General features: G+C 36.9%; 1 protein-coding gene across 1 annotated transcript in view; it reads left to right on the top strand.

Moving 5' to 3' along the window:
- RELN (reelin) overlaps positions 1-27,681 on the top strand; it is a 516,011-nt gene that overhangs the window by 264,760 nt on the left and 223,570 nt on the right. The window contains exons 6-7 of the mRNA XM_019655108.1: positions 8,394-8,490; positions 13,559-13,610. Of these exons, the coding sequence (XP_019510653.1) occupies positions 8,394-8,490; positions 13,559-13,610 (149 nt within the window). The remainder of the gene's footprint in view (positions 1-8,393; positions 8,491-13,558; positions 13,611-27,681) is intronic.

A 27,681-nucleotide genomic window follows, 5' to 3' on the forward strand; every position in this document is an offset into this window, starting at 1 on the left:
CAGGTAATCAGAAAAAAGGAAGACTGATGAACTGTGTCAGCGGGAAAGGAACTAGATAAAAGTATATCCACTTTGCCTCCGTGTCCAGTGGGTCCGTGGGCAGTGAGCCTGGAACACAGTGTTGGGTGAAGGGGAGCGCCAGCCACGGACACCAAAGGTTCCACACCACCGTGGAAGGATCTCCAAGGGATTTTTTTTGTAATGGCTATCACTTAGAAAACATATGACCAATGGGCTTACCCAAGGGAACATGTAGCATAAACCTTACATTTTCTCAAGAGCAAGTAACTAAGGGAGATCGTGAATAAGGAGAAAAATTAGACAAAATAAATATTTTCTCTGATGACATACCTTTGCTAGAACCTCTAATATATCAGTGTGTTTTGGTGATGGAATTATAATTTGATGTATAGGGTTTTATTATCCAGCATTCCAATCTTCTCTACTGTTTTTCTCATTTCCTCGCTCTTGACTTCACCTCTTTTCACCATCTCTCATTCTCTCTTCTCTTTTGTTAATAACTTTGTTGTCTTACTACAAAACTCTCCTCTAACCTTCCTCTCCTGTTTCCTCCTCCTCCTCCTCCTCCTCCTCCTCCTTCCCCCCATTTTTCTTACCATGATGTAATTACTCTGGGGAAAAAGCCATATCTATGATACAAATGTTAATCAGGAGGTGTCCCCCAAATAAAAAAAGGTGTGAATCTGGAGGGTAGTATGTCCTTCTTTAATCTCTGCTTTAGATGACAGAAACAAGAGCTCAATCAGTAGAATTAAATGTCAAGTGCATTTGAAACAAGTGAGAAAATACTTCTTCAAGCAGCATGTTGTGGAATTCACCATAGCAGGAGGACAGACTATTGTGTGCAGTAGTAGCATATTAGAAGGGTTATTTTTAACCCAAATTATATTCACCATTGTACCTGTTAACAAAAGAGAGATCAAATTTTTAAACTCCCTAGTGAAATAAGAGTTTTCTTACCTTCCTTAGTGAGAAGTAATGAGAAAGGATGAGCTATAAATAGAGTTTGTCATTTTCACGTTTAGAGCATGTGTTAGCTCCTTAGGAATAAGTCATGACATTGTTGAAGATGATATTATTCTCAGTCTCATTGAGTGAGCTTTCCTTGCTGTTTTTCTTTAAAATATTCCACGTTTACAAAGAGAATAGGATCCTTTTAAAGCTTTTTACAAAAGATTTTTTTCACGAGTAAATAGTTGTGCCTTCTTCATTATAAAACATTGTCTCTTTATTATAAAACATGGGCAAAAGGTGAGTGTTCTGGTTGTTGAGGTTGGAATGCAAAGTGTAAGGAGCTCCGGTGTCCCCAGAAAAAATCAGCCAAATGCCCTGAGACCAAATGGCCCCCGGGGTCCCATTTACTTTGGTGGAGTCACCAGGCCCAGACCCAGCCCGGCCTTTCAAGCTCACAAGTCAGATTTGGTCAGCACACGCGGTATGAACTGGACCTGGGGGAAGAGACATGTTACCTGTGGGTCAGGACATTCTCTTCCTTTTTTTTTTCCATTTTAAAAATAATTTTTATGACCAGAAAGAATATTAAAATTATTTTAATACCTGCATTCAGAAATGCTGATGAATAGACAATTGTGGCTCGTAGAATGCCAGGTTGCTTCTTCTGGGGCTGAGTCCTAGACACTGATTCCTTCAGAGGCAATAAATTATGGACAGATAATACAATGTCCTCAGTCTTCGGGACAAACGGCATGCATTTCAAATGAGAATTTGATGGTAACTGATTGTCAGTGAGTTTCCAGGTGATTAACTTGTTTCAGTAGAGCGCCTGACGAAAGGCTGAGCGGTTTCACTCTGATCAGAAAAGAAGAATGAGCCATGTAATTAGACTGCTGTTGAGAAAATATTTCAATTATTTATTTAGTGTTATCAGGATGATGTCACCATCAATCATTCATAAATCTCCACTTGTGAGAAGGAGCTCAATTTTCTCATTAATCCTCCTCTCCTTGCCTGCGTCACTGCAGTCAGGACGTGGGGACCCTGGACTCCAGGGACATTTTACTGGAACTTCTGAGCCTCCTGACTGGGTGCTCTGGCAGGTTCTCCAGCCTAATCATTTAAAAAATCAGGATTAAAAACATAATTAAACCGTCAGAAGTATACTATCTACAGCACATACGTACATCACATATATTTCTTTATCCCAGACAGAAAGAGCCACCTAAACAGTAAACAACAAAGATAGAGAATTGGCACGGAAATAACTTTCAAACTGCCAAGGAGCTTGTTATAGTAAAAAACAAAACCTTGATTCAAAGCATTTCTTTTTCTTTTATGTTTATGGTTTGACTCCAGATGTGTTGGTCAACAAGCACCTGCCTTTGTATTTACAGATTCTTTTGTTTTTGTCAGTGAAAAAACAATAGTGTGATGGTGTATATATAAAATAATGATGAGTTACCTAAGGTTGTACTTAAGAAAAGGAATATTGAATTTGATTATGTATTCGTCTAGCAAATATATTCTTTTTTTAAAAAATTAAAGTTTATTGGGGTGACCATTGTTAGTAAAGTTACGTTGATTTCAGGTGTACAGTTCTGTAATACATCATTTATATGTCACATTGTATGTTCATGGATGGATCTTGAGATTATAATGCTAAGCGAAGTAAGTCAGACAGAAAAAGTCAAGAGCCATATGATTTCGCAAATATATTCTTAACATTTTCTATAAAGTCCATGACATTTTTCTTATTTTTTTACATTTTCACTACCAAAATAAAATCCTATTCTGTAAAGGAAGAAAAGAAAATTTTAAGAAAAGGCACTGTAGATTTTCAAAATAAACTCTGACAGTGAAAACAATGACAAACATTTTTTGAAATGCACATTGTTCTTACAGAATTGGAGTTCTTTTCCCTGCCTGGCTGCATTACAGTGGAAGTGACAAGTATATTGGCACAGGAGCTAGGGAACCTGAATTTTTGTCCTGTTCTATCATTTGTAAAATGAGGGGGTGATGAGACTCGGTGATACTTCAAGTGCCCTCTAACTCGAACGTGCAATGATCTGTGAACTCTAGTAATAGATAAGCTTCATGTGAAACCTAAGTGTGTGATAAATAGGTTCAGCAAGGGTTTAATAAATTCAGGCTTTGCATGCTCTTTGGGGATAGCAAGCATTTCTCTCAAAATGTCTTTTAATCATACTGTTCATGGCAGAATATATTTTGAGGTAGGTGATTTGTATGATGTGCCATGGTATTTGTCAAATTCTTATGTTCTGTTTCTCATATTGGGAAAAAGAAATAGAGAGGGAAAGTTTTTTAGATGAGAGTAATATTCAGTATTACTTTTCCTATTAAGCAGAGAAGCAATTCATTTCTAATCCTCAGCCTGGGAGATCACATTCCTTTTTAAATTGAAAAACAAAAGCCTGTTATAACTGAATTATTTAAAACTTCCTTCTCCCCACAAATCTCTGAAGAATATGTTATCTAACTTTACAAAGCCCATCATTTTCCTGGGAAAACTCAATTGTGAAGCACAGTTTAAATGTTAGTAACAATCAGCATTTTTTCCCTCTGAGCCCCAAAAAAATTGGACGTTTTATCATTCAGCAAATTGAACCCAAGTTCTTAGGAACTTGTACAACTTTTCCATAAGGGAAAAATAAGATTTCAAACTACTAATATTCTTCACAGAGAGCACCCATTGGGGTTAAGTACCTAACTCTACTCAACCAAGTTAAATTGTTAGACACAGAGGCATTCTGAGAAAGAGGGGATGGTAGGACTTTTAAGAGCACTTAGGTTTTGTTTTCAATTCTGGGGTGAGCAGGGAATTGCTTTTCTTGGAATATGACTGTTTATTTACATCTGAAGATTTTTTAAACTCACCTCGTCTTTCTGACACAAATCACTATTTCTTCTGCAAATACATGATCACCAATTGCCCTTTGTACTATCTGGTCTCCATCGAGATCATTGTGTTCATCGTGAAATTATGATTGATCTTTTCCTCTATGATAACGGCATTCATCTGTCCTGTTGTACAAAACTTAACTTTAATGATGGAAAAAATAATAGGAAGGCCATGTTATAGATTCACTATCAGGGAAGTCACCTTGATGGGCAGCACAGATTGTTAGGATCATGAATAGAAGTTAACCCACTGCCAGTAATCACGGGGAAGTTAGTGGAGATGGGCTCATATGGTACACACTGAAGGGTCACAATGATGGTGAGATCTTTCCAGAAACCAGTCTAAGAACAATACGATTGTTTCCCAGTGATCCACTCTTGAACTGCTTCTTTTCTCACTTTGTATACCCCCTCTCCCCTGCCCCCCAATAATATGCACTCCTGTGATTTCAACCATATCCTAAACTATCATGTCAGTGCTGATCTCCCTTCTCTGAAATTCAGATACACATAATCATTGTCAGGTGGTCATCTTCACTTGTCAGCATAACCAGGGATCAGTCATTTTCCAAGCCCTATAATTCTCTAGTGTTGTGCTTTCCAATATGGTAGCCACTAGTCACATATGACTCTTAGGCGTTTGAAATGTGACTAGTCAGAATTGAGACATGCTGTGAGTGTAAAATATACCCCACAATTTGAAGAGTTAGTATGAAAAGAGAATGTAAACTATGTCATTAATAGCTTTATATTAATTACATGTTAAAATATAATTTGAATATATTGAGTTAAATAAAACATTATTAAAATTAATTTTATCATTTCCTTTTTATTTATTTTTTTGATGTAGCCATTAGGAAGTTGTAAATTACATATGTCACTCACATTACGTTTCTGTTGAACGGCGATACTCCAGAGTGCGCTCACTTTTCTCCATCTACACCTTATTTCAGGCACTATTATATCTTACTTGGTTACATCAGTAGTCCTGTCTTTTCTACCTCTAACCCATCATTTGCTATAGTAATTTTTCCTACAAGTTGGATTTGTATCATGACTTTGGAAACAGAATAATGGGAGTTTGAATCTCAGTTCTATAACTTAACAAACTGTATAACCTTGACCAGTCACTTAATATCTCTAAATCTCAGTTTTAACATCTTCTAAATGGGGATAAAAATAGAGGGAAGGGGTTTTACATAAATTAATTGAGGCATTGTTGGTAGAGCTCCTAGTATGGTATCTGTACTTGGTAAGTGGTGCACGAAGCCTTTCAGGTACTGGTTCCCACTTTCCAGCCCCAGCCTGGGCCACCTTCTCCGTGTACCAGTCTGGTCCCAGCCATACTAACCCACTGAAGCAGCAGTCCTGCTTGTGTGTCATCATCTCTGCATTCTTTATGCCCTATCACAGCCTCACCTTTCTTTCTGGCTTGGATAACTCCTATTTCTCATTCAGAATCAGTTCAGGGACCACCTCCTTTGGGAGCTTTCCCTTACTTTCTCAATCTGAGTTAGGTACCATCACAACCTATGATCTCCTGTTATAAGGAATGAGGAGCTATGGAAAATGTGATCATTGTTGCAATTAGCAAGCCCTGGGTCCAGTTGCAACTGTCACCTTCACAGATGTGTACTTGAGCAAATGCTTAACTTCTCTGAAGCTCGGTTTTCTTATTAGTAATATCAGTAAAATGAGGACACTAATAACTGTATTATAGAGAGATTTTAATTGGCTGTGGAGTTTCTGGCATAGAATGGAATACAGTAAATAACTACGTTGCATTGGCACCCTGTGCTGAAACTGTGTGCTTGTTTCTCTGCCTTTCCTCCAGGAGTGTAAACGCCTGTAAGAAAATGACACTGGTTTGTTGTCTGTTATATCACTAAAGCTCACCACAGAGCCTGTAGGTTTTCAACAGAAGTTTGTTAATTACAAGAATGAATTAATCAATGATGAGTGAATAAATAACACCATTGGGAGCTGAGAGTGGGTTGATTTGACCATCCAGAGGGATGGGCATTCAGATTTAAATTATAATAAATTATGTTGACAAACCTAGTCACACTGTGAGAAATTCAAGCAAAGGACACTTAAAAGACCTTGGCAGGAAGCTGACAGATTTGTTCCAATCCTTGATGAAGCCATTGCACCGCCAAGTAGCAGCAACCCTGTGAGTAATTCTAAATACTGATAGTTCTAAATCTTTAAGTTTCAACAGGGTACCAGTGCCTTTATAAATTTTATTTTAAATGTCTGGAGCTATAAAGCACAATGAAGAAGAGCAAGGTCTAAAAAGGTTGTTGAGCCAAATGGGGAGAAGGGCTATGTCTGTTTGCTTTTTTCTTGTGTTTATTGGGTTTTTTTTTAAACTCCTGTTATTCCACAAAAAAGAAGTGGTTCCCCAAACACATCAAACATCTGTTGTCTATTTTCACTGGTTGCCTAATGCCAGGTTGTAGGCCACCTGTGTTAGAATCACCTTTAAACAGTATGCAGTTATCTAGGCTGCACCTGAGTCCTATTTAATCAAAACTATGGGGAAAGGGGGGCTGTAACACATATATTTTATACAGATATTATTTTTCTGATATACAGTTGATTTGGGGACAGCTAATTAATATTTATAGATGGAATCAATGGAATTCCAACATTTGGCCTTGGATGTCACATCAACAATGATGCTTTCAGTTGAGAGTTACTGGAGGAACATGGCAGATAGCCATTGTGAGGGTTGAACATTCTTCTGATTATTTTTTGTCCAAGTTGATGTTTCTCTCAATCCACTTCACGATGACTTGGAGGTCAAATAATCCTCATCTATCACTAAGTAAGAATCCCACTAATTTTTTGTGCTCCTTCTCTGTGCTTCTGTCACAATCATACTTCTCGAGAAAAAAATAATGCATAGTTTAAAAAATAGAAAAACTGTAGTAGGAAGTTTATGTAATAGGTTCTCTCTTTGAAAAAAAAAAAGAAAACCTAATATACCTGTTCTGGATGAAAATGGTGGAAATCCATAATAATAATAATAACAGCTTGCACACTAGCACTTACATTGTGCTTGCTGTGTGCCAGGCACTGTTCTAAGTGCATTAGACCTCAGGCCTTCCAAATATTCTATTTATGATGTTGCCTTATATTCATTCATTCATTCATTCATTCAACAAATATTTATGGAATACACCATACAAGGAATAGAAATGGTGAACAAGAGACATGTTTGTTGCTCTAATGAAGCTACTACTATATTCCGTTTAATGTCAAGAACATTTATTGGAATCTTGCTTCACAGTAATCAAGAGAAGATTTAAATCTCCTACTGAGATTTGTGATACTAGCATTTTAATTTCATATCAGAAATTGTTCTCTGTTTATCCTAAAAAAAAAATCAAAGATTCTTGACATTGTTATCTCCTGGTATGGGATCACAGCTCAAAAGATTAGAATAATAACAATCATTTATTCCATGCAGTATACATATAGGAAATATATTTATTTGCCCAGTTTTTACTTATTGTGCTTCTGCTTCTAGGTTTTATGGGTTACCTCATATCTTTGCACACTTTTGTCTTCCTGCTTGAAGGGGGGTTTCTACTCCCTTTTTGTCTGAAATTAGCAAACAGCTGAAAGGGCGTAATACAGTTAACTCCAAAACAAAGGGCAAAGTGCCCTTTCCACATCTTTGGCACCTGGAATGTGAAAGTCTTTGAAAATGTTCTTTCTGCATGAAATACAGCTCTCATGTGGTTTGAGGTTCAGACAGAGGAAAAAGATCTATCTTTCTTCATGTTGGGTATGTAATAATTGTAGGTTGAAATGTCACGATGTAGAACATTGTAACTTACTGTAAATATGCAAAGTCAGATTCAGAATAGTCATAACTTTAATTTCTACTAAAACCATGAATTAGAGATCCTGTCCTAAGGATTTATTAACCACTTCATTTTATAGTAATAAAGCAGCTAATTAAAGTATTTGCAAGATTAATGTATTAACTCAGTATCCAAACTTTGCTTAAATTAGAATTTGTGCTAATATGTGGATTAAATATAATCTGATTCCATTATATTTAACATGGTATATTTTGTAGACATGCAAATTTAATACCACCTGCCATTATTAAGTACCTACTATGAGATTGGTTCTGTACTCTGTGTTTTATGTACACTCTCTTCTTTAATCCTCATAATAACTAAGTGAAATTTAGGTTAGTATTATTAGCCTCATTTTACAGGTGAGAAAACTAAAACTTTGGGGGGGGAGGTATGAAACTTGCCCATTACTGCGAATGACTGGAAGAAGTGGGATTTAAATTTAAGTCTTTCTGGTTCCATGGTTCGTTAATGTGTCGCAATACAAAATACCATTACTTTCCTCAAATGTTGATTTGAACTGAATAACAGTAATTATTCCATCTTTCCTTACCTAAGCAATAAACCCCTTTGTGCTACTTAGTTCTCAGACTTGGGGTGCTTTCTGTGTTCCCACAGGGTTGAATGTAGCAACTGCGAGACTGGAGAACAGTGTGGTGCCATTATGCATGGCAATGCAGTCACCTTCTGTGAGCCATATGGTCCACGAGAACTGGTAAGTCCCCATCACTATGTCCAGTGTTCAAATACATTGTCTTTACTGAGCTTCTGTCAGCAAAAGGTTCTCTTATGCTCTTGCAGTTCAGATGAAAATCTGCAGTATTATTGACATTATGAGTTCTATTACAAAATAGCTCAAAATTGAGAGCAGTGATTTTATGGTTTATTTTCTTTTATGTAAAAATGAAGAATTCAGTAATGAAATTGGAAGCATCGATAGATCTCATTAAGCATGGTGTATCATTATGATTAGATGGCTTTTAAAAAATATGGGTATAATATGTGACACATGTAACATATATTTACATATGTTTGAATAATTTATGACTTTATAAATTCCTGTATAAAGCTTTATTTTCAAACTTCTTATTTTCTCCTTGCAAGCCAGAAATGTTAGATGAGCAATTTTGTCACACTATTTTTAAACTTTGTTTCCTAACCACAAAGGTACTTTAATGATTTTTTTAAAAAGAACTGAAAAAGCACACTGAATAAGCCAGCTTTTAAATTTTTTGGTGAATGCCAAATTTTTCAGCAGCAGTTTTATTTTCCTTTAATTTAGACTGATTGGACTTTGCTTGGCCGAGATAAATTCTTGGACCATATGTAAATTGAAACTTGAGCATTCCAAATTGAAAGCAGTGAAACCACCAGCCATCAGCATATGGTTGATGAGCCTTTTGTTGTTGTGTGGTACTTCTTCCTGACATGAAAACTACATTCATGTCACACTCTTGAAAAAAGATTTAAAAACAATTGTTATATTATCCTGGCTCAATGTATTTACACCTGATACTCTTCTTACAACATCTCTTATGCTTTGCTTTTCTGCTTTTCCACTTGAACTTCACTGCTTCTCCTCGTCTCTCCCACATCTTCCTTATCGTGGGGCTTTTAGGAATAGATTGTATTTTTCACCCCTGTGTCACACATTATGTTTCAAATTTATTAACTTTAAAAGTTGTCAAAAGACTGAGTTATACAGTAAAAAGGAGGGAAAACTCTAGCCAGGCAATTAAAAGAAGATTTAGCTATCAAAATGTGAAAGTCAATTAGTTTTTATAACATGGCTCTTATTTTTTGCTACTTGAATACCCCCTTCATGGCAGTGGATACATTTAATTTATTAAAGATAACGAGCTTCAGAACATTGATAAATTGAAGAGTTTTAGTTGAAATTAGAACACAAACAGAATTAATTGGATGCAAATTAAAATAATAGGTGCTCATAATTCAAGTTTCACAAGGTGTTATAGTACAATGTGACTCTGGTAGTGAAGTTCTTGAAAAAATAGATTTGCTAGTACATTGTAAATAATGTACCATGACTGAATTAATTATCTATAAACCTTAAAACAAAATTAATTTTTTGCTGTAGTTAATTGAGCTTAGATATATAAATGCCTATTTTAGAATGTTCTCCCATTCAGTAATATTTCTGGAAATACTTGGGAAATTATTTTTTGTTTCTACTGACTAATAGGAAATGCACATGTCTAAGAATATAATGCCAAAATTTATATTTGTATAGCATAAAAACTGAAGTATCTAGTTTATGTATTTGATCCCTTGTATATTTAACCCTAATTGTTTCATTATATCCTAGTTTATTTAGCATTGGAGTTTATGTACCCAATAGGCTAGTTTTGGGTTGTATTATATAATTAATGTGAAATTAGCCTTTAAACTAAAAAAGGAAAACATTCAAAACAATTATCTTCATCTGACAAAAGCAAAAAGCATATGAAGATTTATAGTCCCATCCTAAGTACTTCCCTAAGATAAATTGTGTTGTGACTCAAAGGGAGTAGAATGAAGATACATTAACAAAGATAGGGATGACAGTCACATTTTACAGTGGCAACTTTTAATTTTCAATAATTTTTATACTGTATTGGTGCCTCAGCAGCAAAAATATATATTTTACCCAACTTGTGTTTCCAAAAGACAGATCAATCAAATGAACAGTAAGGAATTCATTTGTCGTTTAACATGCTATTATGTTACTAAAATTCAGATATTTGCATGGTACTTCAACACTGAATCCAGTCAAAACTGCTGTGCATGAGAATGATGGTGAAAGTTATCAGCCCCCAAACTTTTTAAAAAATATACCTTCTTTTTATTCATAAATCCAGTTATTACTGAAGCTGTGAAACAAACAACCATAGGCAAAGAACCTTACTAGGCTAATGTTTTATCTTTAAAAAGGAAAAAAAAGAACATCTTCATTTTGTGAATTTCGTTAAATGGCCATTTCATTTCAATGAAAGCCAAGGTTCGTGAGAGGTGGCATTTGCTATGGTGTGGACACATCATCCATTTGTTTCCACTGCTACTGTGCTATGCGGCCCTCACACGTTTTATTTATCTCTGTGAAATCTCCATATTTCAGGTGGTGGCAGCTGACTTTATTCATTTTGCTCGTCTGAAATGAAGTTAGTGAGGAGCACGTTTACCCACTCCTGTAAGAGAAAATGTGCTCTCAGAGTTTTAAACAAAATTAATTATGTTATCCTCCATTTTTAAAAAAGAAATATTTATTGAATTATTCTTACATATTTGGAAATGCATTTTAGTAAGCACGATAAGTTTGGGCTAAAACGGGATGAAACCCAATAAAACTTTGCAGGGAAGAGGTACAGAATGGACAGCCTCAGCCTGCGGTGAATCCTTCAGACCCATTTAGCGTTTATTCTGATTTTCTATGGTTTGGAGTCTATTTGATCATTTAAGAGCACTGAAATTTTATAGGGAAAAAGTTCTCTGCCAGACATTCATAGTTGCTGTATTACTTGACAAAAGCCCTTTAAGAGGCCCTTTAGTTTTCAGAATGTCAGATGTAAAGGCTTAATAACTTTGCAGACTAAAATTACATATTTGAACTCAACAGTAATAAAGAATTTATAATACCCAAAGGAAAACATAGTGAATGGATTTTATAAGCAATGCTTCTTGTTATTTTTCTCTCTTCCTCTTTCCTATTCTTTCTTGTAGCTGACAGTTTTACTAATAAATTCAATGACTAATGGTAAAGAAATGAGAGTCAACCATTCTACCAGTCCTTAGCTTTCCTGGTGGAAAAAAAAAATGTGGACTCAATGACTAATCAAAGTGTGGGTCACCCTCAGTTAGCACATGTCATTTGAAATTTGGCAACATTTCAAGCAACCTGCTGTTTGCTAGCAGAGGTCACAGCTGTAGGACTTGATCATGCAAGTGACACAAGCATCATTTATTACACCACCAGGATAAATATCTAAGACTCTCTAGTATGTTTAATGCACCGGCCGTAGCAATAGCCATGGTGCTTTTAACTTATCTAATACCATTGTTTCAAAGAACTTATATTCAGAAGTGTTTCATAATTCATCCAGGAATCTACTCAGCTCCATAAAAGCAGAGGGAGAGAGAGTATCCATTCAGTTTACGTGAAAAAAATGTATATTTCCCTGTGCCTCTTTGGACTTTAACTTCAGGTTACCCAGGTGGAAACCCATGAGAACAAATAGTTGAACACACTCAAAAAGCTGTGAAAAAAAAAACAAATAAATAAAACCAGATTTCTTTTAAAGGAATCTGAAAAGGAGCTAGTCTAAAGACAAATCCGCGGGTGCATCTTACTCAATTTACAGGTGTTTTTTTTTTTTTAGCAGATAGGCTGTGATGAGGAGGGATTAAAATTAAATATTTCCTCTGACAGCCTGACACCAGTGATTTTTGCTATGGCTGAAATCAGTTAAAAGCCGATGCCTGTATAGCTGTCCGGACAGCTTGTAAAATGCCCCTCTTACCCTCTCCTCTAGTACCTTTCCTGCTTCATGAATTTTAAATCCGTGGATTTAAAGCACACGCTCACTCATCGTTTCAAACCGTGTTGTAGAAGTGGGAAGCACACTTCCGATCTTTTGATATTCACATCTCAGCTGAACCTGGCAGAACAAGAGACTTTCTCTTTCGTCCACTGGTTCCCACAGCGATTCATGCGCTGAGTATCTCTGGACCCTTCCGCGGTTGCGGTCTTCATCCCATGGAGGTTAACAAAGTGCAGGGGTCAGGCTCAGGATGTTATTATGGCATATCAGCAATGAAAGTAAGCGCGTATGGCTCTGCCACGGTGAAAACATGGCTATACACGTCTATTTTGTAGGGTGGAGTCATGGGATGTATCCTATCCTTTAGCTTACCTGGCCAGGAACCCAACAAGAGAGTCATTGAAAATGAGAACCTTAATTCTCACTTCATTTGAGCTGATATAGGTCAAAGTCGCTGTTCCAAAAAATAAATAAGTAAAAATTTTAAAAATTTAAATTTATTTAAAATAAAATAAGGTATCATTCCTTTTTCAGAACGGGGGACATTATCTAAGCATACTTCTTTGTGAAACTAAAGGAAAATAAGAGAAGTGTGTTGGAAGGATATTTGTAAACCCATAATTAGATTACTTTTTTTGGGGGGGTAATAGTTTTATTGAGAAATAATCCATATAGCATACAATTCATCCTTTTAAAGTATACAATTCAAGGTTTTTAGTCACAAAATTATGCAGCCATTACCACAATCAATTTTAAAACATTTTCATCATTCCCCCAAAAGAAATACTGCACCCTTTGTAATTCTATTTACTTTTCAAAATAATCTTACTCTTAATTTACCTCCCAATTTTTGTTTGGTAGTCTTTTAATGACCTTTGATTTGGGCCCCAGATCTGTTGATGTAGGACGGAGGGGCGGTAGTAGTGTCAGTGGGGGGGCGGGTAGCTGTGTTAGTACCCCCACAAGATTAAGATTCCCTGGTAGAGCACCCAAAAAGCAGAGTCCAACAGGACCCTGAGAGATGCAGTATGAGTGCCTCAGTCAGGATCTCACAGCTTTGTTCCCCAAAGAGAAACAAAAAATATCTGTGTCCAGACATATTAAAAATAAGCTAACCATGGGATAAACGCAACCTCTGTGTATGGCTCCTTCCTTCTGTCTTCACTACCCCCTCCTTCTGAGACCTTTCACCTCCGTCTCCTCCTCCCCACTCCATCGTGTCTTATTTTGGTATATTCCTTTTTCTAGATTACCACAGGCCTTAATACAACAACCGCCTCCGTCCTCCAGTTTTCCATGGGTAAGCAATTCTAGCAATTTAACTTGGAAATGTTTGTTTTACTCATAGTGCATGATCAGGATTGTAGTGCCAAATGCTGTTAAATTTAGAGAAGACTAAGTCTCAATGTTGCGGTAAATAATTTGAAACATTTTTAAAGTGAAATAAAAAATGTTTAAATGCTACATTCTGTTCTCACTTTTCTCCTGCAGTGAGTAGTATTTACGGATAATCCAAAACATCTTTAAGTGATTTACATATGGATTTTGAATGTATTATCCCGTTATAGCAGAATTACCTCACTATTTATATTTTGCTCAGATTATGACTGAAATTTGTTAAATTTCCTGCACTCTTACTTACTGGTAACAAAAGGTAATTATTGGAGAGAAACAAATTAGGGCTTCATGTTTGACATAATACTCTATGTTTAACTCACACATGGATCATTTAAAAGTGACTATCTGGCAATATTTCTTTTAAGTGCTTTTGCATTAAAGCTAAAAATTCCTATCCAGAGCATTTGGTAAAGTAAGGTACCTTTTGATCAAGTGTTTATAGTTTTGCTATTATATTATCAAAGGTATACATTAATAAATAACATGCGTAAGTTTCCAGAGGGAATGTGCTAGATGAAGAAAAGCATTGCATTCGAGATAGGGGCTAGCGTTATTGATCTTGGTCCCCTAACACAGAAACCTCCTCCCGTCATGCCCTTGGGCAGCATCCCCTAGTTTCACTGTCTTCAGCCCCATATCTTTGGAGATCTACCAGTGAAAGGGCTGTTTCTCTCAGTGGACTTCTAGTCCTAATTACACATCAGTGTTCTCACAGCTGGGGGCCCACTGTGGCTGCTTGTGTCTAAGAGACATTTCCTTCAAGTCACATAGTTGTCCTTTTTTTGTCAGTGTGCCTCATTTCAACTTCTGTATGTGTTATATGAAACTTACCTGCTTACAGTTTGGGTTATTTTCTGCTCACATGGATAGCATTACCTGCAATTTACAGACTATTCAGAAATCCATATGTGGCCATGAGAAAAGCGTTAGGAAAAACAAAGTAATGAATTTGTTTATGAGAGAGTTTCTTTGATCTCTCATCAACAAGTGTATCCTACGTTTTCTATAATGAGCAGGTAATACTTTCCTAATCATAAAATATAAAGTTCACATTTTCAAAGTTATGGTACCACAAAAAAAATTTTTTTAAACTCTGGCATGGGGGCCGGCCAAGGGCTCAGTTTGTTAAGAGTTGGTTTAAGAGCACGAGCTCTGAGCAACAGGGCTGCCAGTTCGATTCCCATATGGGCCAGTGACACTGCGCCTGAGCTGAGCTGCCGCTGAGCTGCCAACAAGTGGCAGGATGGCTCAGCTGGTGTAACAACAAGATTGCCTGTTCAATGGTGGGCTATGCCCACCCGCAACTAAGACTGAACTCGGCACCTTGAGCTGAGCTTCTGCCAGGATGGTTCAGTGGATAGAGTGCACGCTCTTAACAACAAGTCTGCTGGTTTGACTCCCACACAATCAACCTTCACAACGAAGATTGAAGAACAACAACTTGGCTGCTCCCCTTCCCCAATTCCCCAACACTGTTCCCCTCCCCATTTCCCCAATAAAATCTTTAAAAAAAAAATCTCTAGCATGACAGGCAAGTAACTTTGGGGTTCTTACCCAGAACAGATGTTTTTAAATTCATGATGCTATTAATATAAAAAATAAGGTGAGTAATGTTTTCCTATTTATCTGTATTCTGAATATCTGTTCTTCCTTTTTTCTAGAGCAATGAACATTAATTTCAGATACAATCTTTTAGCAATTAAAGAACACAAGAGAATCCACTGTAAAACATTTGCTCTTAGTATTTTAAAATATATTCTACTAGTATTTTAGTTTTATTAAAGGTAGGAAAGATCCAGCACAAATTAAATTATCCTTCCTTAAAGGAAAGAAAAAGGTCTGTTTTTGTAAATAGTAAGGAATATACTGTAGAGCTAACATAAATTCTTTATTTCCTCACCTTTTACCATGAACAATAGAGATGATTAAAAAAAAAAGGGGGGGCCAAGGAAGAGAGTTATTCAGAGAATGCAGGGTTTGATACCTGAGCCCTCAAGCCCAGAATAAGCACCGTGCTTATTGGGACTCAACCCAAACATGTGACTTGGCAAAGGCCCTCCATTTCCCCGGGAGCCAGAGGGCTGCCGCCTACCAGGCCAGAGAGTGGCTTGTGTTATGTGAAGCGTGGATTTGAATTTTAGGTTAGAAGACTGGAAGAGAAACAGAATCAGGGAGGCAAGAAAAGAGCGGAGGGGAAGATAGGGAAGAAGGGAGAGGTCAAGTTTATAACTAAAAAATGTACAGTTAGAAACCTTTCTGGAGTGGCAGTTTTAGAATCAAAAATTTAAATGTCATTGTTTGGGAATGCAACAGAAAATATTTAGTAAAAGAAATTATAATTTATTGCTTAGGGACTTCATTGGGTAATTTGCTTGCTGCATTTTGAGAATAAAAATTCTTGAGAACTAAACAGATTCGGGTGGCTAAGGAAAAATGTAGTGGCAAACTATTCGCTGTGTAGTGTGTGGGGCTGTATGGTAAAAACAGTATAGTGGACAGAACTTTCCAGCAATGGTTTTGTGTAGCTCATTATGAGTGCTTATTACTGTGTTTATATGGATGGTGTGGAGGCTAGACTGGGGCACATTCACAAATTTTAGAGATGTCATAATCATGTGTATTCATGCAGCTTTGCAAGCCCCACAATAATCAAATACCAAAATAACAACTGCAGTCAAGTAGCCATTGCATTATTCTCAGATGAGTGTGTTATAAAAAACAACAGGTCAACATTTTATATTTCTTTGTGTATTGTGGGATTCTCAAAATCTATACTAATACTGTGGTTAAATGTGGTCAGTCAGACTTAGTGTCCATTCCTTAGGAAGTCCTTCAGGATATTAATTGTTTATTGTATGGTGTGATAATTCAGATGTAATATACTATAGGAATTTTGTAGGAGATTCTATCATTATTTGGCTTCAATGTTGAATTATGTTTATAATTATACAGATATAACCACAGTTGAATAAACTATTGATATTTTTGATATTTTTATATTGCTCCTGTAAACATTTTCAATTATATGACAAGCATTACCCAGGAGGCTCTAGCACCTCAGAGATATGTATACAGATTCTTGAATTACTAAGGAGTGTCTCAAATAAACTCTGTCTTCTCAATGCAGCAGTTCTCTCCCAAATCTTCTCATATATATGTGTGTGTATGTATGTGTGTGCGTGCGTGTGTATATATGTATATATGTATACATATAATATTATGTATACATATATATATAAACTATGTATATGCACACACACACACATATATATATATATATAAATATATATAAATATATATAAATATACAGCCCATCTTATCCAAATGAGTTTTAAAGCATCTTGAAAACATAGTTCTGCAAACTAAAATTGATCACGTTATCAACATCTAAATCATCTTGAAAAATGTTGTAAAATATTCTTGGAAGAACTTCTCATTTGTCCATTCCAATGAAAGATCATGTATCTATTTCTGTGCTGAGGCATTGATCTGCTACAGTCCTCACTTGATTCATCAGATTCAACTTGTGGAATTTATGATTATAGCCTTAGGGGCATTTGCCCATTTCCTTTAGATTTCTTCTGGGACAGGAAGAAAAATTTGAGATGATGCCCTTGCAAACCCTCATCTTACAGATGCCTCCAAACTGCTCTCCCAGGCAGGGTCCTGTGTCCCAGGAAAGGGCTGGTAGGGCTTTGTATCCATTATTCACTTAACAAAAAAATCACTGAATATTTGCTGTGTGTCCAGCATTGTTCTGAGCTGACTTTATAAAAAGACAAAAAAGTGAGAAAACAAAACATTGTTACAGTGCTTAGCGGTGTGGTACAAGGCTCTGGATACATGAAACCTCTAGACAGCGGCCAGAGTGTTATAAGCAGAGACAGGCATGTGAACGGGTCCTCTTCGTGGCAGAGCCCAGCTAGGTCTCACAGGTACAGCAATGCAGGGAGGCCCCTTCCAGAGAAGCATCCCTGAAAGCCAATAACGTGAGTTGCTGGAAAGAACACAGGTTCTCCAGGTGAGGATGCAGAGTGACACAAGCAAGGTGTAGGATGGGAACGTGAGTGCCCTCCTAGAGCAGAAAGATTGGCCAGGATCACGATGAGCAATGTCAGATAAAATTGTGTCTGTCTGAAGAGTTAATCTCTATCGGCTGGGTTTTTTTATCTTATATCACAGGCAATAAAGGTGAGCAAAATGGGCTCTTAATCTATTGAGTAATAAAGAAAGATATGCTTGTTCAATATAGAGCTCTTCAGATTCATAGAATTAATTTATTAGTCAAATGGGGACTAAAGGTAAAGTATTTGGGGGAAAAAACCTAGAAAATCAGAAAAGTTACAGGTACCCTTATTGCTGAATGGAAAGATTGCTTTGTAAAAGAAAAGAGATCTGGTATTATTTTTTTTTAAATAGGTGTAATGAATAAAATCCCACTTGTAAGCACAATTATATTGCATTCAGCAAAAAGGAAGCAGGTTTTCCCCTCAAGCCTAATACATAAACTTCTTAGTTACTCAGACCTTGATGCAATAGGGAGACCCTCCCTTCACTCTTCCCAGCTAATGCACAGGGAGGAGAAATTCAGTACTCCATATCTCCGCATGAATTATTGCTCGTTTCCTCTGTGAACTTACTGAAATATAACATATTTCTAAATCAGACTCATTTTTTTCCCAGACTCACTCTCCTTGGTAAGTGAGTAGGACCTTGGGGAATTTATTATGAAGTAGTGAAAACCTCTTCTGGAAACATGGAAATCTCCAACTATGAGACAAACAAAATCTCTGGTGACTTGAGCTCAAAACATAAATAAAACATAAAATATAAAAAAACCCCAGAATTTTAGAAACTTTTAATGGTAAAATTAGTTAAATACATATGCTTTCTAAGGTAAAATGTATGTTTCATTTGAGTGTAAGATTCTTGCATGTAAAAGATATTAAAATAAGATTTTCTTATGATTTGATTTTCAGATCCTCAAAGATCTATATTAACACAAAACTGAAATATTTACATATGGAACATTTCTATGTTATCTAAATTCAATAAATAAAGGTTTGGAAGTGATTATAATTCAGGTTATCTTGCTTCTTCATCCTGAAGGTAACCTGTTCCTTTTAAGGGAATGTATATTTTAAAAGACCAGTTTAAATAAACTTTGTATACATTTCAAATCCACCTCACCCCAAGTTCTTAAGTCCAATTTTAAGTAATAAAAGGGAATACTCTAAAATATTATAGAATTCTACTAAGAATAAGGTCCTATAAAAGTTTACGGAGATTAATTACAAGTGTCATTGAATTACTAAAACTGATAACCAGTTATCTTTACATGAATTAAAATACAGTTTGAAAGTAGATACTATGCCTTTTTTGAAATATTTCATTCATTGTATCTTACCTTGATGAGGCTTAAAAACTAAATGTCAGTAATTCATTTATAAATATGTTCTCCTAATATTTACTGAGGGCCATTCTAACAGAAAGGGACATAACACCAAACCACAGAATGAGAAGAAATTCATCATTAATACACACTAAACGGTCTGTCCTCCATGAAAACTCATCCCATCGCCCAGCCTGATATCTCTGAGTCTCCATTTCCTCTGTATTTATTTTATGATGCCTACTTCACTCTGCTTTGATTTATACACTGGCCATGTCTGCACATCCACTTACACCCTTTATAGCTTAGATGTCTCCTTAGGGGTAAGGAGTATACAAGTATCCTTCTTTGTAGATAGGGCATAATTTTGCTCATAACTCGAACCAAATAAATATAAACCTAATTTAATTAAATTCATAGGTTAGGAAAGGGATTTAGTGATATTCCACATTGGTGCTCAATACTATATGCATTGTTGACTGCTGAGGTGAAGATTATGCTGAATAAACTCCATGGGCAGTATTAGAACTTGATCTGAGCCAGCAATTTTCACTTCCTTATCAATCAAGAACTCTTGATCTAGGACTCTTCTTATCAGAGAGATCTTTAGAATATGCCATATACATATATCATGATGTACCTACACCCGCTGTGGGGGAAAACAAAACCTAAGACACTGCCCAGCCCTCAAGGGGTTTACTATCAAATAGGAGGGGGAAAGTTCATGTGAGAGAAAACCAAGGAAGGCTAATTAGGGGGTGCAGATAACAGGACAGTGAGAGCACACAGCCTGTTGGAAAGTCCAGGAAAGAAGGAGGTCCGGAGGCAGGACTTCATTATTTGGGAGACTGACAAGAGCAGACATGGTACCGCCCCAGAAGGTCAGCATCACAGTAAAGGTTAGAAGGATGGCACCAGGCAGGGGCCATTCCAGGCCTTGAGACCAAGGTCAGAGCCAGAACTGCAGCAAGCATAGTGACGCTGAGTCTCCAAACTGCTGGGGGTGGGAAGGTGTGCAGTACTTCACACCTGCAGCCTAAGGTGCGGATTGGCCCTCCTGGCACATGGGCCAAGCAGGAACACTCAGGTTAGGTTATACAGCCTTAGCCCTGGGTCAAGGAGGGCTGCTTGGCAGGGACCCTGGCCAAGCCTGCACATTTTGCGTATTTCTTCCGTTTCTCCCCACTTAGGCTCTGACGAAAGTTCTATGTTGTGGGCTTGGGAGGAGACATGCAAAGGGTTGGCACCCGAGAGTGGTTGGAAATGACACAGCATTCCATAAACTGGAAGAGAATTGACTCCTTTCTCCCTTATGACAGGAGTGGCAGTGAAAAGGAAGGAATACAAATATTTTGGAAGTGAGGGAATGAGGATAGGACTGACAGGAGAAAGGTACAAAAGGGGAGGAGGACAGCTGTTCATTTTATATCCTGTGGTCATTGTCCATCTGCCATAAACTGGAAGAAGTCACCTAATGAGGTTTGGGAATTTCAGCCAAGGAAGTGACTAAAGGGGTGAAATATTAAGTACAATAAATCACATACTGTCACAGTTATTCAGAAAGAGAGGTTTGCAGATCCATTAGCCTGTTTACTAATAAAGTAAGTCAAAACAGAAATTATTACTAGTAGCCTCATTTAAAAAATAAATATAAAACAGGTGAAGACGTGGCTCTTTATGTTTTATGAGAGTGGTCTTTCAAGTTTAAAGAAAGCATGTTTTTAGTGTAAGCACAGAATATTTTTGAAGATTTTTACTGTTCTTTATTTCACCTCTCTTCATTTTTAATATCATTTTTTGGCAAATGCTTCAAATGGAAATTTCACTTCTATATAGAGGTCCTTGTTATAACACTGTCCTTGAAATATGTTTCTTCAGTTAAAAATATGCTAAATTCCCCACAAGGGTATTTTTGGTGGGCAAAACAAAAGTATAGACATAAATTCTAGATTCCCATATTCAAATGATGAATTGATCTCTTGAGACAACTGAGGATATTGGACATGTTGATTTCTCTAAACCGACAATTTCATTAACAAAGTAATGATTTATCTCAACTTCAGTCATCATATTTTACCAAAATTGAACTCATTTGCTCTTGACAGATTCAAGAGCAATTCGAGGATTTTCTTTCGTGCGGAATGGAACTGTTCTTAATTAAAGTCATATCCGTGAGCTCCTTGCAGTCACAATTCCCATCCCTGTCATTTGGGACTGAGAAGCCCCAGGATGCTTCTTGCTGGGCTGCCACAAAGCATTATCTGATACAGTAACCATTTATCCCTTCGCTGCCTCTTACCCATGAATCAGACTGCTGCCCCTGTGACTACAGCTCCTGAACTTCAACAAGGCATGAGCTGCCGTCTGTATAGATGCAGGCCCGGCAACTTCGGCCTGTGTGTTATGAGAGCCTGAAGCCGCCCTGAACAACAGGATGTGTAGGCACAGTCAGACCTAGGGACAACAGCTCAGAGAACGCCTAAGAGGAGCTGGGGGAGACTGTCAGCTCAGCAGTCCCTGTGTAGCCATTCCTCATGATTTATTTCACCTGTGCTCTGAGAATTGGTAAAATAGCCCACGTGTGGCCAAATCCTCATCTTCCCAGGTAGATGTTCCCCCTTTTTCTTGAACTCTATGTTCTAAATTACTCCGTGGATAATTATATGTACAGGAAGGTAATAAGTAACAAAATCCATTTGCTTCAAAGAGTGCACACTTGATTACATTTTTTAAAAAAAATTTACAAACTAATGGAATAAACTTGTATAGATTTAACACATTACAAAACATTACTCTGAGATACATAAAATCTTACAAAGTTTAGGGTTTTGTACTAGGAGAGGAATAAAACAAATGTGAAAACTAAGAAACATATTAAACCAGTTAACCTGGAAATTACAGCATTATATGCTTAAATTTAGATACTGTTCATCAGATAATACTTGTAAACTTGCCATATTATCAAGCTGTTCCTCTGCTTAAATTATTTTGATGCCATGGGCTTATGCCTTTAGGATTTTTCTGGCAAACTCAGTAACAAAGGAAATAAAAATCTAGTGTAATATAATTATTGTTCTATGTCACTGTTGTTACTGGAATATAAACATGCACAGCTCTCTCCAGCAAAATATTTGAGCAGAAGTTTGTAAAACTATAAAAATATTGGTCATCCGTATAATAATAGTCCATGACTTGCTTGTGGCAGGATTATTGTAAATAACTGCAAAATAGCAAATAAATTTTCACTATGTTTCTTGATGCTTTGGGGTACAGTGAAATTATTTTCTCTCTAGTGAGTAATAAGTACTGTCCTCAAAAATTGCTGTTAGAAAAAAAAAAGAAAAAGAAAAGATAATTGCCAGAACTGTTTATTGTACCAGTATCTTCATGTTGTCCTTCACCTTCTTCACAGTGTAGAATGAGGCAAGTCTCTTGCTTGATGCCCTCGCCTGTGGTAACATGTCATAGCCTCTGGGAGTGACAGTGCCTAGCTTTTCCAAAGCTTCTCTAAAAGTTCCCCATTGATCCCTCTCTCTTTCCATTCGCTACAACCTCGAGTAAATGGACCTGTTATCCATGTATCTACCTGGAAAAGATGAAAGGATGTGTTGATCCTGCTAAGATTTGAACCAATCATAGCAGGGAGTTCTAAGTAGCCAGATTACACCTATTTCATAGTTTTATGACCTTTCTCTATCAGATGTTGTGTGTTTGCATGCAGCCCCTGGTGCCCTGCCTGTGTCTGAGGTCGGTATGAATTGTGAGTTATGGCGGTGGCAGCACTTATGCTGCCAGAGCCCTCTGCAGGGGTCTGGCCAGACACCCCGAGCCTTCAGTATTGATGGGCCCCGCTGCACAATCTAGAGGCATGATTTCAGGCACTGCTTTCCGCCATCTATAAATTCTGCTAGATAAGTTTTCTCCTCCCTCCGTGGCCCTGTGGAACACCTAAAAAGGCAGCTTGTTTTCCAGGCAGAGCTTTGAGGAAAGAGGCTGCTCCCGGCAACCACTGCGGAACCCCCAGAGGACAATAGCTTTTTCTATTGTTTCTGTTCTGATTTACTTTGAAAAGTCCTGAGCTTGGTGGAGAAGGACATAACCAAATACAAGTAAAACTATCCAGGCCTTGAGAGACTGAAACCATATGATTTATCCTTCTACTATAAAAGTAAAAAGAAATAGAGAGGGCTTCTGGAAATACAGGCTCACAATCCCTAATCTGTAATTCCATGTTACAAAAAACTCAGAGAAACTACAGACCTTTTTTTTTTATTTATGTGGTGGCAAAGGCTGACATGACCTGAATTCATTTGGCAGAAACACCTGACTTGAAATGATTTAAGGCAATTTATAATTTTTATCTATACTACTTACGTGACTCTTCGTGCATTTCACTGCAGAAATATTAACGTGCTTGGTTATAGAGTGTTGCTCCAGCCTTTGCTGAGGCTGTTGTATAATATATGGCATGTGCACCATACTACCTGTCTGAAATCTTTAATCAAGTAAATAATTTGGATCGTGAAATTTATCTTATCACAAAGGATTATGGACCTGTATGGCTATTGTTCTGAGGAAGAGAATAATTCTTGAATTCTTAATAGAAGAGATGACTAATATTTCTTTTTTTTTTACACCAAATCAAGCTGTTCTTTAAGTTGTTTGTTTTTATGGTAATGACCCAAGACGGATGGGGAAAAAGGAAAAAGTTGATTTGTGAATCTTAGAAACATCCTGCCTAGCAGGTGTTGGTAATTTGCACACATACATGTTATGGTTGATGGGCTATTGCACAATGAACAGGTTTTCAGTGGGTTTATTATGGGCTTCATTGACTTGCACATTATTTCTACTTGTTCATGAGCTTGTGTATTCTTGTTGTTATAAATTCTAGCAGATCTTTAAGATTCCCCAGTCAGCACTGCACTGAAGCACTCCAGTTAGCAAGTCCCAGGAGTTACAGGTTCTCTCTGACTTCTTTGAGCCCCTGAGGTTCATGAGGGTCAACGTAGTTTTCATTCAGGTTCATCTCCAACATAATCCAAAAATGAATGGCATGTTTCTAGTATAAGCAAATAATTACTTAAAAGTCATGTCATCAATGTTAATCCAGTTGTAATGTGATCATTTTCTTTTAAGAATATTTTAACTGAGCCAAATCTGCCTTAACTAAAAGAGAAGGAAATTATAACTTATTATTCTCTTTTAAATGTTGTCCTGCATTAAAATACATGTATCGATGAATGTGCCATGTTTACAAAGCAAAGTAGAAAATGAACAGTGTAACCTGGACTCCATGCTTCAGGATCTGTGATTGAAGACATTTGTGAAGGACACACACGGTACATGCTTCCAACAGAGGTGGGTTCAGGTTTTGTGGATCCACATTTGTAGCTTATACAATAATGGCTAGGGTCTCAAGGAAAAGAATACAGAATTACACATTCAAAATTTGGTACAAATGTGCATATGTATTTAAAATGGGAAAACAAATCACAACAAATTACAGATTTTTAGAAACTGACAATACCACAAACATTCCAAAATCCAGAAATATAATATAGCATCTTGGTTAACTAAACCGAAATACCCTGTAATACTTTTTTCCTTACAGTTTCGGGCTGCATATTCTTAAATCACCTCTTTATATGACAATTTTATAATATTTTCTATGGAAGGAGTAGAAAAAAAATTCTGCTTCTAGCTTGGTGAATCAGAGGTTTGTTTTTTTAAATAATATTTTATCTTCACAACTCCTTATTGATAATGCTACTTAAATGTTTAGGATCATTATGAAATTGAAAAACCTCTATAATATTTCTTTCATGTATAACTATAAGATTTCAGGTCATTGACTAATTTCAGGAGCAGTGACTAATCTTAGCGACTCTGAATTGACATCACTCATTAAACAGTTTGTCACCATTGTCCTTGAGTCATGATGCTAGGTGCGTCAGCACAGTGGGTGATAGGAATGTCCCTAGAAGTTCTTCTCTCTGGGAATGACTACACTGTAAAATCAAAGTGACCTGCATAACTATGTAATCATATCACACTAACCCAAAATAACTTTTATTCCAACTCAGCTTCCACTTAGCTGGATCTCAGAAGCAGCATGGCCACTCCAACACAACCTAACATGAGGGGAACATGGTGAGGGAGTGGTCAGAATGGAGACAGTGATCTTAACCAGCTGTAAATGGTATAAAACATGGTCACGACCCTATTTGCTAGAGCTCCTCCCGAGCCTGGCAGATGCTCATACAAGGGAGGAGCCTTGAAGCTCAAGTCATCAGCCTCATGGTGAATCTGCTTCTGTCTCCACTGTCTCCTGTCTACACTAACATGTTAGAATTGGGCATTGCATTTGTATGTGTTATATCAATGCACATGTGTTTACGTTGTGATGAGCGTATTGTCATTTCCATACTTCCTTCATACCCTCTTACAAGTTGCCTCATTTTTCCCTTCCCAATACCAGCCACTCCTATCACCTTCCCTTTATCCAACACGCTTGCTTTTGCCTATCTCAGCAGTCATATGTAGGGATCATAGAGATTTCTTTTATTATTATTATTATTATTATTATTATTTATTATTATTAGTTTCAGGTATACAAAACACTGTAATAGTTATACATTTCTAGCTGCAGCTAGTGTTCTCATCTCCAATAAATAATAGTTATTAATGAAAAATAACACTGTTTTTTAATGTAGATATTTTAAGCCATGTATTTTTTTATATTCAGAATATTGTACATGTTTCCATACCTTTATGATTCATTTTTTGACAAACAACTTTGTTAGTTCAAACAGGGAAGGGAAAAGAACACTGAATTGGGAGTCAGGACATTTAGTCCTTTCTCTGCCAACTCACCTTGCCACCTAACCTTGAGTGAGTGGTGGAGCCTGTCTGGACCCCGGGCAACTCATTTGTGAAGTGAGAGTGTTCATCTTCATGATCTCTTAAGTGTCTCCCCGATGTGGTCCTAAATCCTAGAACTGGGAGACAAGAATGAACTAGGAGCTAACCAGGAATACCGTTTGTCTGCAAATATGGTTATGATTTTGTCTGTTTTAGTTAAGGCAGCCCCCGCAAGAAATATCAAAGTAGTTGCCATATCTTTATTCAACCAAATGATGTCAAGTTATATTTATAGCTTCTTCTGTCACCAGGGAAGGGTATTAAATAGAGGAACAGAAATGCAGCATCAAGTGCACCGTGCAGTAGTGTTACCCAAACAATACTCAGCCTGAGAGAGCAAACATGCTGCCCTCTGGTTCTTCCTAGAAGGGCATCAGTCTCTGTGCTGTGGACAGAGGCTATAGGTCACCCCCATCTCTTTATCCTGCTGAAAAGAAGTGTAATAATAAATAGTAATAATAATGATAATAATAATAATGGTATCGTATTTCCATAAGACTCACTTCTTAGAGCTTAACTAAGTCTTTTCTAGATTTATTTCACTCATTCACTCAACAGCTATTCACTGAGCTACAGTTCTGTGTGAAGCAGCTCTCAAGGCACTGGGGAGACAGGATTTATGAAACAAAATCTTTGCCCTGGTGGAGTTAACATTCTGATGGGAGAAGGCAACCATCAAATATGTGGATATGTCAGGGAGTAATAAATGCAATGGAGAAAATAAACCAGAGGTCCTCAAGTGAGGAGTAGCATTTTATTGAAGGTAGCCAAGGGAAGGCCTGTGAAGGTGCAACCGCTGAGCAGAGGCCTGGATTGTGTAAGAGCATTAGCTTGGCAGAAGGAACACCCAACATAAGGGCCACACAGACTGGACTGGCATGGCGTCACCACTAGAGCCTTATGTAAATGTCAGCACTAAATGACATTTTACTTCTTACGTGGGAAGGCTGTTCAAAGGGTATGCGCTTCCTAGTTTTTCCTGAATGACAGCCAAAGAGAAGTGGGACTGGATGACAAGAAAGTAACTAGACTTTTGAGTTCACATGTACTTCTGACATCAGAAATGCTTTCAAGAATTGACTCAATGATGAACGGATAGATGAATCATCTTGACCTGACTCCCTATAACAAAAGTAGAAAGTTACTTATCTGTTTTTTTTCTAAATTATACTAGGGATAGTGCTATCTAAATATAACCAGGGTTAAAAGTTGATACCAATTTCAGTTTTAATTTTAAATTGAGTAAAGTGGTTCATAGATCATGGTTCAAGATTACAATAAAATATTTGTTAGAATTATAGTGATCCGTCTTTCTAATAATAAAAGGAAACAATGAGATAGAAATAAGCTTTGCCATTCTTTTTATTCCTTTATTTTTAAATAACAAGTACTGGGTACTGTTTTATAACTGTAAATATTAATTTACAGGTATAGCGTTTCTTTATAGTAAAATGATTATTTTAAAAACAGATTTACAAGCTATTTGGAATTTGTTATTTAGAGTATAAATGTGGATTATGCTGATATCTTATATTTAGTCCTGACTGCAATATTATATCAGGTTAGCACTTTTCACATAATTAAAATCGTCTGAATTGGGAAATGTTAAGATACTGCTTTTTTGGGAATGCAACTATTTTCTAAAATCTCTTTAAAA

The sequence above is a fragment of the Hipposideros armiger genome, unplaced genomic scaffold (genome assembly GCF_001890085.2).
Source record: "Hipposideros armiger isolate ML-2016 unplaced genomic scaffold, ASM189008v1 scaffold_236, whole genome shotgun sequence".
Lineage (NCBI taxonomy): Eukaryota > Metazoa > Chordata > Mammalia > Chiroptera > Hipposideridae > Hipposideros > Hipposideros armiger.